The sequence below is a fragment of the Ranitomeya imitator genome, chromosome 1, assembly GCF_032444005.1.
Source record: "Ranitomeya imitator isolate aRanImi1 chromosome 1, aRanImi1.pri, whole genome shotgun sequence".
Taxonomy (NCBI): domain Eukaryota; kingdom Metazoa; phylum Chordata; class Amphibia; order Anura; family Dendrobatidae; genus Ranitomeya; species Ranitomeya imitator.
In genome coordinates this window covers 1,124,616,524-1,124,630,756 of record NC_091282.1, presented here as the reverse complement: position 1 = coordinate 1,124,630,756, position 14,233 = coordinate 1,124,616,524, and the positions used below count along the sequence as shown (strand labels likewise).

Genomic DNA, 14,233 nt, shown 5'->3' with positions numbered 1-14,233 from the left:
CAGATAGTGAGGCAGATGGAGTCACTGTGGACTTTGTCTGGCCTATGACACTGGTGTCCGTTCCCAATAAAAGCTTTAAAAAAAGAAAGTCACCGCTCAAGTCCATCATCCATCAATGAAAACAGAGGTGTTCCACATTGTTGGTAGTACAAAGGTTCTGGAAAAGTGCTCTGGCTCCTTGCCCTAGTCAAGCAAATTCTGTGCTCCTAAATCTAAATGCCCCCCTCCTTTCTAAGGCCCCTTTCACACATCAGTTTTTTGCCATCAGTCACAATCCGCTGGCTTGACGGATCAACGGATCCGTCGCAGATTGCAAAAAACTGATGTGACAGATTTGTTTTTTCGACGGATCTGACTAGTTGATCCGGTGAAAAAACAGATCCGTCACATCACTTTTTTCATCCATTTCTTCACTTTTTTCATCCATTTTACGACAGATCCGTTTTTTAAAAACGCCCATTGGGAGGCTCCCAAATGTTATTGGCTACATTGAAAATTGAAAAATTGCTACATTTTTGCACAAAATCTGATATTTTCACAAATAAATGCAAAAATATTTGACCTACATTTACCACTAACATAAAGTACAAAGAGTCAAAAATAAATAATCTCAGAATCACTTGGATTCATTAAAGCGTTCCAGAGTTATTACCACATAAAATTACACTGGACAGAATTATATAATTTGGTTTGGTCAGGAAGTTGAAAACAGCTTTCTCGGCAAAAGTGTTAAAGGGAACCGGTCACCAGTTTTCCCATATAAAGTTGGGCCAGCACCTGTAAGCCCTATGTGACAACATTCTAGAATGCTAAAGTATCAGAAGTGAAGGACAGCATCCAATCCAGGTGAAGAAATAAACACTTTATTGTGCCATAGGTGCAACGTTTCAACCCCTAAGGGGTCTTTATCAAGCATACATAATAATCAAAATGACGGCCTTATATAGGAAGTGGATCACCACCACCTGATAGGTCCGCCCACAAAATTTACATACATAATATCTGGTGATCATATTAACCATAAAAAACATATACATAGTGAGACATACATAATTAAAATCTTATTGCATTAATACCACATAACCTCATTGTTGGCAATAGTGTTGAAATTCATAGTAATCCGCACATGTCAACGGTAGAAAGTAAATAAACAAAGCCGCATGTCGCTTATAGGCCTATCAGAGGACTCAAGGGGGCTATTGTGAGTGTGAGCTGCCTATCACTGAACTTGTATCACATCACTATTGATTAACCAATCTAAGCTTCTGGTGAAGGTCCAATCCAGGGCACTGATACACATCAAGCCCATGCATTGGAGCCAATCCAGGCTCCGTATCTGCTTACATAGAACCACCCCCCAGTCTATAAGTCCCGAATGTGCTCTCAATAAAACAAAAAATTGCTTTTAATACGCTCAACTCAATGCCGAGGACTCTGTATGGATGATGTAGAACACAACATCCACACAAAGCTTAAAGAGCGGAGGCACCGGATCATAACCAAAGACAGCCATTGGACCAAATCAACCACTAGGTGAGTATTGTAAAAGCTATTTTTCATTTTATGGAGTGCACACTGGGAACATATATACAGCATTCTAGAAAGATGTAGCAAAGAGTGTAAAGATGCTGGGCATGGATGGTCCACTGAAGTGTCCTGGGATGATTCCGCGCTGAGATGTCTGTTCAGGTGTGGACTGGCGGATTATCTGAAGGACGCTCTGGCTCTCAATCCACCTCCCAGCTCATTGGAGGAAGCTATGACTCAGCCTATCTGCATGGATTGGAGGCTGCGGGGGAGAGGTATTGCACAGCAAGAGGTTCCATTATTCTCTGCTGGTCCTGTTGTTTTACCCCCGTCTGAACCTATGGAGGTGGGAGCCACCAATCTCAAGGAGAAGGAGAGGAAACAACAGCTTGAAGCAAAGTTGTGTTTCTACTGCGGAGATCCTTGACATTGGAAAAAAGACTGCTCCTCCTGTCCATCAACCAACAAGAGGCTGAGTCTGGGTGATTGTCGTGGTAGTCACCCCAACTCAGGTACCTTTTTTTGCATTTTCGACAATTTTGTTGGAAGTGGAACTTTCTTGTGGGAGTGGCTCCATGTCCAATTCTGCCTTCATGGATTGCGGGTCGTCCATGAACTTTATTAACTCTGACTTGGTATCCAGGTGTAAGTTAGGGACAGTTAGGCTGGAGACTCCTATTCCTGTTGCTGCCATTGACAAAACACCACTGGCTAAGAATGTCATAAAAATGGTTTCAGAGGAGTTTCTCCTTAAAGTGAGTTCCTTGCACCAGGAACATATTTAATATTTTGTTGTGGACAATCTGCTTATGGGACTGGTGTTGGGGTTCCCCTGGTTGCAATTACATAATCCTGTGATAAACTGGGAATCTCGGGACATTGTTAAATGGGGTCCCAATTGTTCTAAGAGATGTCTTGTTACTGTATCTATCATCCGTCTGTCTGGAGGGTATTCCTGAGTACCTGAAGGACTTTGAGGATTTGTTTTCCGAAAAGGAGGCTGAGGTTCTGCCAACACACCGCCCTTTCGATTGTGCTGTTGATCTTGTTCCCGGTGCCAAATTACCCTCAGCACGTCTGTACAATCTCTCCGCCCCTGAGTGGGCTGCTATGAAGGAGTATATCTCCGATAGCCTCCGCAAAGGGCACATTCGGCCATCTGTCTCTCCCGTAGCTGCGGGGTTCTTTTTCGTGAAGAAAAAGGATGGTGGTATACGCCCATGCCTCGATTGTCGAGAAGTTAATAAAATCACCATAAGAAATACTTATCCCCTCCCACTGATGCCCAATTTGTACAATCAATTGTCGGGGGCCAGGTGGTTCTCTAAGTTGGACCTCAGGGGGGCATACAATCTCATCCGTTTGCGGGAAGGAGATGAGTGGAAAACTGCTTTTCTCACCTCTGAAAGTTTGTTTGAGAATTTGGTCATGCCATTTGGCCTGACTAATGCGCCAGCAGTGTTTCAGAATTTCATGAATTGTTTTTTCTCAGATTTTATTGGGCGTTTCATGGTAGTTTATTTGGATGACATATATTCTTCTGACAAACAGAGTCACATGGACCACCTCCTTGCAGTTCTTCTGAGGCTTAGGGAGAACTCACTATTTGCTAAACCAGAGAAGTGTTCATTTTTTGCTCAGGAACTGTTCTTTCTAGGGGTCATTTTGTCCACTAAGGGGTTTTGTATGGACCCTAGGAAGGTACAGGCTATTGTGGATTGGGTGTAACCCAGAGATCTCAAGCGTCTTCAGCATTTACTAGGTTTCACCAATTATTATTTAACTCATAAGGGGGCTGATCTCAAAAACTGGTCAGCTCCAGCTTTGGTGGCGTTTTCTTCTTTGAAGAACTGTTTTATGACTGCTCCTGTACTGGTTCAACCTGATTTGTCTAAACCATTTATTGTAGAGGTGGATGCCTCGGAAGTGGGAGTGGGGGCTGTGTTGTCCCAAGGGCCCACCACGTTGACTAACTTAAAACCTTGTGCCTTCTTTTCGATAAAATTTTCCTCTGCTGAGAGGAATTATGATGTGGGTAACTGGGAGCTGTTGGCCATTTAATTGGCATTTGAAGAATGGAGGCATTTTTTTGAGGGGGCTGCCCATCATATCACAGTCATTACGGATCACAAGAATCTGTCTTACATCGAATCTGCCAAACGTTTGACCCCGACAGGCAAGGTGGTCACTTTTTTTTCCCATTTTCAGTTTCCTACTACTTTCAGACCAAGGTCCAAGAATGTGAAGGCTGATGCTTTATCTCGTAGCCTGGATCCAGTTTCACCTCCTTCCTCCATTCTTCAAAGCGGAGTGGTGGTGGCTGCGGTGTCCTCGGCAGTGGAATGTGAGATTCGTGAGGCCCAATCTCTTGCTCCTTTGTACCTGTCCAGCATTGGATAAGGGTGCTTCGGGAGTTCCATGACTTGGCTCTTAGTGGGCATCCTGGAATCTTGGCCACGCGTAAAGCCATCGATAGGCTGTTTTAGTGGCCTTCCTTGGCTTCTGATGTCATTGGGTTTGTGCCTTCCTGTGAAACTTGTGCTCGCTCTAAAACCTCCTGTAACCGGCCGGGAATTGGTGCCACTGCCAATTCCAGATAGACCGTGGACTTATCTGTCCATTGATTTTATCACTGATCTTCCCCCCCTAATGGCAAAACCATGATCTTGGTAGTTTTTGATAGGTTCAGTAAGCAGGCACATTTTGTACCTTTGGTGGGCCTCCCTAATGCTGAGACTATCAAAACTATCCATTGAGGATGTTGTCCGATTGCATGACTGTCAGTGTGGTGTCTGATAGAGGGGTGCAATTTGTGGCAAAATTCTGGAGGGCCTTTTGTAAAAGGCTGGGTATCAGTCTGTCCTTTTCATTGGCCTACCATCCCGAGACCAACGGTCAGACTGAAAGGACTAATCAGTCTCTGGAGCAGATATTGCGATGTCTAGCTACGTCCAGACAGGATGATTGGTGCTCTATGGTACCCATGGCGGAATTTGCTTTTAATAATCGTGTCAGTCAGTCCACTGGTCCTTCCCCGTTCTTCTGCAACTATGGGTTTCACCCTCACTTTGGTGATTTTTCCTGGCTGGATTTAGGGTGTCCAGGGTCTGATTCGGTCTTTCTGCGGTTGAAGGAGATCTGTAGGGAGGTTCAGAGAAACATTGGGGAGGCTCAGGGCAAGTATAAATTTTTTGCCGCTGAACGACATTCTGTGGGGCCGGCTTACTAGCTGGGGGATAAGGTATGGTTATCCACTAAGAATATTAGATTGAGGATTCCCTCTGCTAAGTTGGGTCCCAAGTTTATTGGTCCTTATGAAATTTTGGAGGTGGTTAATCTTGTGACCTTCTGTCTGCGCTTGCCTCTGTCATTGCAGATCCCCAATGTATTCCATAAGGCACTTCTGAAGCTATCGGTGCCTTCCTCGGGTGAGTCTCCTGCGCACCCGCCACCTGTTGTGGTAGATGGCCAGACCGAGTATGAGGTGGAACGGGTGGTGGATTCTCGCATGCTCCGCCGTTCAGTGCAGTACTTGGTCCATTTGAAAGGTTACGGTACTGAAGACCGGTCGTGGGTGCCGACGCGTTTGGTCCATGCAGATCAGCTGGTGCGGGCCTTTCATGCTCGTTAACCAGGTAAGTCTGGGGGTCCGGTGGCCCCGCCATTGAGAGAAGGGTACTGTCATGATCCAGTCCTGAGTTTATTTTCACCTGCCTTGTCTCTGGACTGGTCATGCGGGAGTAAATCCCCTCTGCCTCGCTTTGAAGCTGGCTTGGCTATTTCTGTCCTCTGCAGCCTGTGGGCCAGTGTCAGCTATAGTTCATGCTCCCCGGCTTGAGCTCCTGACCTGTAAACTTATTAGTGATCCTTGTGCCTCTGACTGCCTGTACTTGTGTATGACTCAATCTAATCTCTGGACTTCGCCCCTTGTTTTCCCTCTCTGTTACCATGCTCCCCGACTGGCTTAGACTCTGGCTTGTACCCAGACTTCGTCTTACATCTCACGTTTTGGTTACCACATTCCTGGTAGGCTCTGATTTCTTGCTTGTCCCTGACTATTCTTCTGACTGCCCCTGTGTACAGCACTGATCTCTCTGTGTATGACCTTGGCTTGTCTGACTTCTCTTTCGTTACCTGTGGCACCTGTGCTGCTGTTCAAGTGTTGCTACGCTGTGTGTACAACCTCTCTTCCTTCACCAGTACCCCATGGTGGAGGTTGCACTATACTGCACTGCAGCAGCACATTACAAAGGGCATAAGGCCCAGAAGAAGCATCGGAATCCATGGCTCTTTCTCCCTTAATTGGAAGAGAATGGTCAGGTCATAGCGATAGGTTGGATGGATACTGGTTGCTTGATGGGCCCCTGTTACCATCACAGTCTTCTGAGGCAGGGGACAGGTCGGGCAGAACGGAGGTAGAAACTGAAAGTACTGTATACCGGGCAAAGGGAATACAAACCGGAGGGGACTCTATCTAATTCTGTATGCTGCAGCCATATGTATCCGAATTACACAGTAAAGCCGAACCTGTTGAACCAGACCAAATGTCTCCTGTTATCTGTGCAGCTGTATCCGGTCTCAAGGAAGGGGAGGTAACAAAGACTCCCGAACGACAACTGAGTACAGAACGAACCCCCACACCACAACACAGCACCGGTCCCGGACCCCCCATCCTTCAAAGGGACAGAATAAAGTGTGCCATACATGATAATAACTATGGCACAGATTAATCAAGACTGGCATTTTTTAAGCCAGTCTTGATGAGTGGGCGAGGTGGAGTGCGAGGCACCTGATTCACTAAGAGGGGTGCTCCTTTTAATGAATCAGGCGAAGCCGAAAGTGGCATGTACCTTCAAGGGCGCCTCACCACAAATCTTACTCCAGTTGGGGATTGGAGTACAATTAGTGGCATAAAGTACGCCACTTACCCCCACTAGCACAAACCTCTTTAGCTTCATTTATAGATAGCTCACTAGTTTTGTGGGGTGAAGAGGAAAGGAACTTGGACAATGAGCCATCAATTAAGCAAATGGATGGTGCTAGACAGGAAGACAACCTTAGGAAGCAGAGACTCCTTATCTGCTCTGTCATGCCCAGTGGAAGACAAATGCACACTGCTAAAAACAATCCAGTAGTATATTTCCACTTTTGAATATTATCAGACTTTGGAGTTAATCGTTCTGGGCATATGATCTGATGTTTGCAGGAATGTGTACAGACAGAGATAGCGAGAATGTGATACGACTACCATGAATGGTATCCAAATCGGATAGGGTTTTACGTGGGACCAGCACAACATCTGATTAAACATCTGAATGCACGCTGATGGAATGTAGAATTTAGTGTTAATTTCAGTTGTAGGATTTATCAGTGTTTTATGAGTCTCCTCTACATGTGGATGATTGGGGGAATCATGTTCCGAGAGTAGTAAAAATCCATTTAGCTCTTTCCTTACATCATATTAATTTTACAATTTCATCAAGAGCTGTGCCCCATGATTACTTCTCACACTCCACTCTACATAAGAAGATTATTTAGGGGCAAAATACTAAAATGTGCTCTCATTATTACTTGTACAGGACTTTTGTGAAGGGGACAGGGTAAGTTGACTCTGACTTTACACTGTAGGCTGTGATCAGTAGGGTCCTGTTTCTTACTTTCTTACTTTTGTGTGTTGCTATTTGTATCAATATCTAAGTTTTTCATTATATGTAATATGAGACAACCTCACCTATAAAAACTTACCAGGCTGAAGCGTAGATTAGAGGATCGGAACATTGTTTCTGCCATTCCCTGTGAATGACAATATCATTACTATTTATACTACATTTTTCAGAATCTCTAAAGAGTCTGAGACTCATACACTGTTGTGACACTACAACTCCCAGCATCTACTTTACTTTAAGTAGTATAACGTAGTGTAAGGTACATAGTTACATAGTTATTAAGCTTGAAGGAAGACTATAAGTCCATCTAGTTCAACCCATAGCCTAACCTAACATGCCCTAACATGTTGATCCAGAGGAAGGCAAAAAAAACCCATGTGGCAAGAGTAAGCTCCACATTGGGGAAAAAAAATCAGACTAGTTCCCTGGATCAACGCCCTATCAAGGAATCTAGTGTATATACCCTGTAACATTATACTTTTCCAGAAAGGTATCCGGTCCCCTCTTAAATTTAAGTAATGAATCACTCATTACAACATCATACGGCAGAGAGTTCCATAGTCTCACTGCTCTTACAGTAAAGAATCCGCGTCTTATTATGCTTGAACCTTTTTTCCTCTAAACGCAGAGGATGCCCCCTTGTCCCGGTTTCAGGTCTATGATTAAAAAGATCATCAAAAAGGTCTTTGTACTGTCCCCTCATATATTTATACATTAAAATAAGATCACCCCTTAGTCTTCGTTTTTCCAAACTAAATAGCCCCAAGTGTAATAACCTATCTTGGTATTGCAGACCCCCCAGTCCTCTAATAACCTTGGTTGCTCTTCTCTGCACCCGCTCTAGTTCAGCTATGTCTTTCTTATACACCGGAGACCAGAACTGTGCACAGTATTCTAAGTGTGGTCGAACTAGTGACTTGTATAGAGGTAAAGTTATGTTCTCATCATGAGCATCTATGCCTCTTTTAATGCATCCCATTATTTTATTTGCCTTTGTAGCAGCTGCCTGATACTGGCCACTGAATATGAGTTTGTCATCCACCCATACACCAGGTCTTTTTCATTGACGGTTTTGCCCAGAGTTTTAGAATTAAGCACATAATTATACATCTTATTACTTCTACCCAAGTGCATGACCTTACATTTAGCCCCATTAAAGCTCATTTGCCATTTATCAGCCCAAGCTTCTAGTTTACATAAATCATCCTGTAATATAAAATTGTCCTCCTCTGTATTGATTACCCTGCAGAGTTTAGTGTCATCTGCAAATATTGAAATTCTACTCTGAATGCCCCCTACAAGGTCATTAATAAATATGTTAAAAAGAAGAGGGCCCAATACTGACCCCTGTGGTACCCCACTGCTAACCGCTACCCAGTCCGAGTGTGCTCCATTAATAAACACCCTTTGTTTCCTATCCCTGAGCCAGCTCTCAACCCACTTGCACATATTTTCCCCTATCCCCATTATTCTCATTTTATGTATCAACCTTTTGTGTGGCACCGTATCAAAAGCTTTTGAAAAGTCCATATACACTACATCCACTGGGTTCCCTTGGTCCAATCCGGAACTTACCTCTTCATAGAGTCTGACATGAACGGTCCCTAGTAAACCCGTGCTGATCCTGGGTCATGAGGTTATTCCGCTTCAGATACTCCAGAATAGCGTCCCTTAGAATGCCCTCCAGGATTTTACCCACAGTAGAGGTTAAGCTTACTGGCCTATAATTTCCGAGTTCAGTTTTTGTCCCCTTTTTGAATATTGGCACCACATTTGCTATACGCCAGTCCTGTGGTACAGACCCTGTTATTATGGAATCTTTAAAGATTAAAAATAATGGTCTATCAATGACTGTACTTAATTCCTGCAGTACTCGAGGGTGTATCCCATCCGGGCCCGGAGATTTGTCAATTTTAGTGATTTTTAGACGCCGCCGCACTTCCTGCTGGGTTAAGCAGGTGACATTTAATTGGGAATTTTTATCACTAGTCATTTTGTCTGCCATGGGATTTTCTTGTGTAAATACTGGTGAAAAAAAGTCATTTAGCATATTGGCTTTTTCCCCATCCTCATCCACCATTTCACCCAGACTATTTTTAAGGGGGCCAACACTATCATTTTTTAGTTTCTTACTATTTGTGTAGTTAAAGAATATTTTAGGATTATTTTTACTCTCTCTGGCAATAAGTCTCTCTGTCTCAATCTTTGCTGCCTTGATTTGCTTTTTACAGAATTTATTTAATTTTCTGTATTTATTTAATGCCTCATCACTACCTACTTCCTTTAATTCTCTAAATGCTTTCTTTTTGTCACTTATTGCGCCCCTTACAGCTCTATTTAGCCATATTGGTTTCCTCCTATTCCTAGTATGTTTATTCCCATACGGTATATACTGTGCACAGGTCCTATCCAGGATGCTAATAAATGTCTCCCATTTTCTTTGTGTATTTTTGTGTCTCAGGATATTGTCCCAGTTAATTGCACCAAGATCCTCTCTCATCCGTTGGAAATTTGCCCTCCTGAAGTTTAGTGTCCTTGTAACCCCTCTATTACACATCTTTTTAAAGGATACATGAAAACTTATTATTTTGTGATCGCTATTACCCAAGTAACCCCCAACCCTTATGTTTGATATGCGGTCTGGCCTGTTGGTTAATATTAGGTCTAGCAGTGCCCCCCTTCTTGTTGGGTCCTGAACCAGTTGTGAAAGGTAATTGTCTCTCATAGTTGTCAAAAACCGATTACCTTTGCTGGAACTGCAGGTTTCTGTTCCCCAATCTATTTCAGGGTAGTTGAAGTCCCCCATAATAATGACTTCTCCTTGAGTCGCAGCTTCATCTATTTGCTTTACGAGGATGTTCTCCATTACTTCCATTATTTTTGGAGATTTATAACAAACCCCTATCAGTAATTTATTATTTTTTCCCCCTCCCCTTATCTACACCCACAGGGATTCTACATTTTCATTAAATTCACCTATATTATCACGCCGGATGGGTTTTAAGGACGATTTTACATATAGACACACCCCACCCCCTCGCTTATCTGTACGGTCATTTCTGAACAGGCTATAGCCCTGCAAGTTAACAGCCCAGTCATGGATCTCATCCAGCCACGTTTCAGATATCCCCACCATGTCATAATTATGCTCCAACAACATTAGTTCTAATTCGTCCATTTTGTTGGCGAGGCTTCTGGCATTAGTATACATACATTTTATGTATCTCTCTGCACCTCTATTCTTTCTTAAATTATTAACTGTTCTAACCCCACCCCCCATGCCACCGCCACCCCGAACTTCCTTATTTGTGCCCAGGTCTCTATCTGCACTATCTTCCCCTCCTATAAAATGAATACCCATCCCCCCAATTCCTAGTTTAAACACTCCTCCAACCTTCTAGCCATTTTCTCCCCCAACACAGCTGCACTCTCCCCATTGAGGTGCAGCCCATCCCTAGCGTAGAGCCTGTAGCCGACTGAGAAGTCAGCCCAGTTCTGCAGGAACCCAAACCCCTCCTTCATACACCAATTCTTGAGCCACTTATTAACCTCCCTAATCTCCCGTTGCCTCTCTGGCGTGGCACATGGTACAGGCAGTATTTCGGAAAATACCACGTTGGAGGTCCTTGCTTTCAGCTTGCAGCCTAATTCCCTGAAATCATCTTTAAGGACCTTCCACCTACCTCTAACTTTGTCATTAGTGCCAATGTGCACCATGACTGCTGGGTCCTCACCAGCCCCTCCCAGTAATCTGTCCACCCGATCAGCGATGTGTCGGACTCGAGCGCCAGATAGGCAGCACACCATTCGATGATCCCTGTCTTTGTGACAGATTGCCCTATCTGTTCCCCTAATAATTGAGTCGCCCACTACCAGCACCTGTCTGGCCTGCCCTGCTCTCCTATTTCCCTCCTTACTGGAGCAGTCACTCCTCCGGCTTTCAGAGGACATGCCTGGCTGCAGCAGTGCTACCCCTGTACTGGCACCCCCCTCATCTGCCAACTTAGCAAACTTATTGGGGTGTGCCAGATCAGGACTAGCCTCCCTGGCACTCTTCCCTCTACCTTCCTAACTGTCACCCAGCTTGCTACTCCACTGTCCTGCAGCTCCATCCCACCATCCCCCCCCTCATCTGTCCCATTGAGCGTCTGCTCTGTGAGCAGAAGACTCCTCCCCATATTTTCTATGGATCTCAGTGTTGCCAGCTGCACATTTAGATTCAGAATCTGGTTTTCCAAATGCACAACGTGCTCACATCTCGCACAGCAGTATACACCCTCGACCGGCTACTCAAGGACTGCATACATGTGGCAAGATGTGCACTGGATGGCATTAACAATCGTGGAGCACATTTCCTAATGGGGATTGTACCAGACAGAAAAGTTAAATAAAAAAAAATAAAAAATAAATACAAAGTATTAATAAAAAATAAAAAAAAAAAAAAAACAGACAGCAATTCAGTACTTCCTCCCTTGGAAACTCCCTGACTCCAAAGTCACTGAATCACATGTCACACTTACCGCCGTCCACACTTACGCTTTGCTGACACTCGCTATGCTGAAGATTTATAGTTTTTTTTTTTTATCTAGTTCCCTTGACAGCAATCCACCTTGCTGTCCAAATGCACTTCCAAAAAGGACTGGAGCCCCAAACAGCTGCCCCTTATAAACCCTTAATTATGAGCCCCCACCCTAAGTTAACCCCTTATGAATATAGCTACCCCCAATTCAGCAACTCACACCAATTCACACAAGTATCTGTTAAAGGCTTTCCAAATACCTCTTCACTGAATCACAAGTCACACTTACCGCCGTTCACACTTACACTCAGCTCACACTCGCTCTGCTGAAGATTTATAGATTTTTTTTTTCTCTAGTTCCCTTGACAGCAATCCACCTTGCTGTCCAAGATTTATCAAAGCCGCCAAAAATGTGTTTGGTGCCTGTAGCAGCCGATCAGTGTCGTTTTCATATTTCTGTTCAAAAAATGAAAGCAGTGATGTGATTAGTTGGTATGGAAAAAAATACAAGTTTTTGACAACTGGGTTTGATAAATGAGGCCCTGAACCTTCCAAACAAAAATATGTACAGGTCCTTCTCAAAAAATTAGCATATAGTGTTAAATTTCATTATTTACCATAATGTAATGATTACAATTAAACTTTCATATATTATAGATTCATTATCCACCAACTGAAATTTGTCAGGTCTTTTATTGTTTTAATACTGATGATTTTGGCATACAACTCCTGATAACCCAAAAAACCTGTCTCAATAAATTAGCATATTTCACCCATCCAATCAAATAAAAGTGTTTTTTAATAACAAACAAAAAAACCAACAAATAATAATGTTCAGTTATGCACTCAATACTTGGTCGGGAATCCTTTGGCAGAAATGACTGCTTCAATGCGGCGTGGCATGGAGGCAATCAGCCTGTGACACTGCTGAGATGTTATGGAGGCCCAGGATGCTTCAATAGCGGCCTTAAGCTCATCCAGAGTGTTGGGTCTTGCGTCTCTCAACTTTCTCTTCACAATATCCCACAGATTCTCTATGGGGTTCAGGTCAGGAGAGTTGGCAGGCCAATTGAGCACAGTAATACCATGGTCAGTAAACCATTTACCAGTGGTTTTGGCACTGTGAGCAGGTGCCAGGTCGTGCTGAAAAATGAAATCTTCATCTCCATAAAGCATTTCAGCCGATGGAAGCATGAAGTGCTCCAAAATCTCCTGATAGCTAGCTGCATTGACCCTGCCCTTGATGAAACACAGTGGACCAACACCAGCAGCTGACATGGCACCCCACACCATCACTGACTGTGGGTACTTGACACTGGACTTCAGGCATTTTGGCATTTCCTTCTCCCCAGTCTTCCTCCAGACTCTGGCACCTTGATTTCCGAATGACATGCAAAATTTGCTTTCATCAGAAAAAAGTACTTGGGACCACTTAGCAACAGTCCAGTGCTGCTTCTCTGTAGCTCAAAAGTGGCTTTACCTGGGGAATGCGGCATCTGTAGCCCATTTCCTGCACACGCCTGTGCACGGTGGCTCTGGATGTTTCCACACCAGACTCAGTCCACTGCTTCCTCAGGTTCCCCAAGGTCTGGAATCGGTCCTTCTCCACAATCTTCCTCAGGGTCCGGTCTCCTCTTCTCGTTGTACAGCGTTTTCTGCCACATTGTTTCCTTCCAACAGACTTACCATTGAGGTGCCTTGATACAGCACTCTGGGAACAGCCTATTTGTTGAGAAATTTCTTTCTGGGTCTTACCCTCTTGCTTGAGGGTGTCAATGATGGCCTTCTTGACATCTGTCAGGTCGCTAGTCTTACCCATGATGGGGGTTTTGAGTAATGAACCAGGCAGGGAGTTTATAAAAGCCTCAGGTATCTTTTGCATGTGTTTAGAGTTAATTAGTTGATTCAGAAGATTAGGGTAATAGGTCGTTTAGAGAACCTTTTCTTGATATGCTAATTTATTGAGACAGGTTTTTTGGGTTATCAGGAGTTGTATGCCAAAATCATCAGTATTAAAACAATAAAAGACCTGACAAATTTCAGTTGGTGGATAATGAATCTATAATATATGAAAGTTTAATTGTAATCATTACATTATGGTAAATAATGAAATTTAACACTATATGCTAATTTTTTGAGAAGGACCTGTATATTTTCAATCTTGTAGATCCACACTCATATTCTAAATGTTATTTTCACTTGGAAGAAAACCTCTAGCCTGCATTCTTAAAAATTATTCAGGGATTAAGAGCTTTAAAAGAAATCTGTCAGCAGGTTTTTGCTATGTAATGTGAGGACATCTTGAGGTAGGGGTTAAAAGAATTAATTCAGTGATGTGTCACTTATCAGGCTGTGTGCTGTTGTTTACTCATAATTAAGGTTTTATCACTAGAACATTCACATTGCTGAGACTAGCTGCCTCGTGCCAAGTGGTCCAAACATGTCCTCTCCTGTGATAAGCAGCTCACTGTCAATATACAATGTACATAGAGATCCTGATGCAGGTGGGGGCAGCTTTCTC

General features: G+C 43.6%; 1 protein-coding gene across 1 annotated transcript in view; it reads right to left on the bottom strand.

Annotated features, from left to right (window-relative positions):
* LOC138658304 (uncharacterized) overlaps nucleotides 1–14,233 on the bottom strand; it is a 238,014-nt gene that overhangs the window by 35,938 nt on the left and 187,843 nt on the right. The window contains exon 16 of the mRNA XM_069745780.1: nucleotides 7,273–7,320. Coding sequence (XP_069601881.1) covers nucleotides 7,273–7,320 — 48 coding nt within the window. The remainder of the gene's footprint in view (nucleotides 1–7,272; nucleotides 7,321–14,233) is intronic.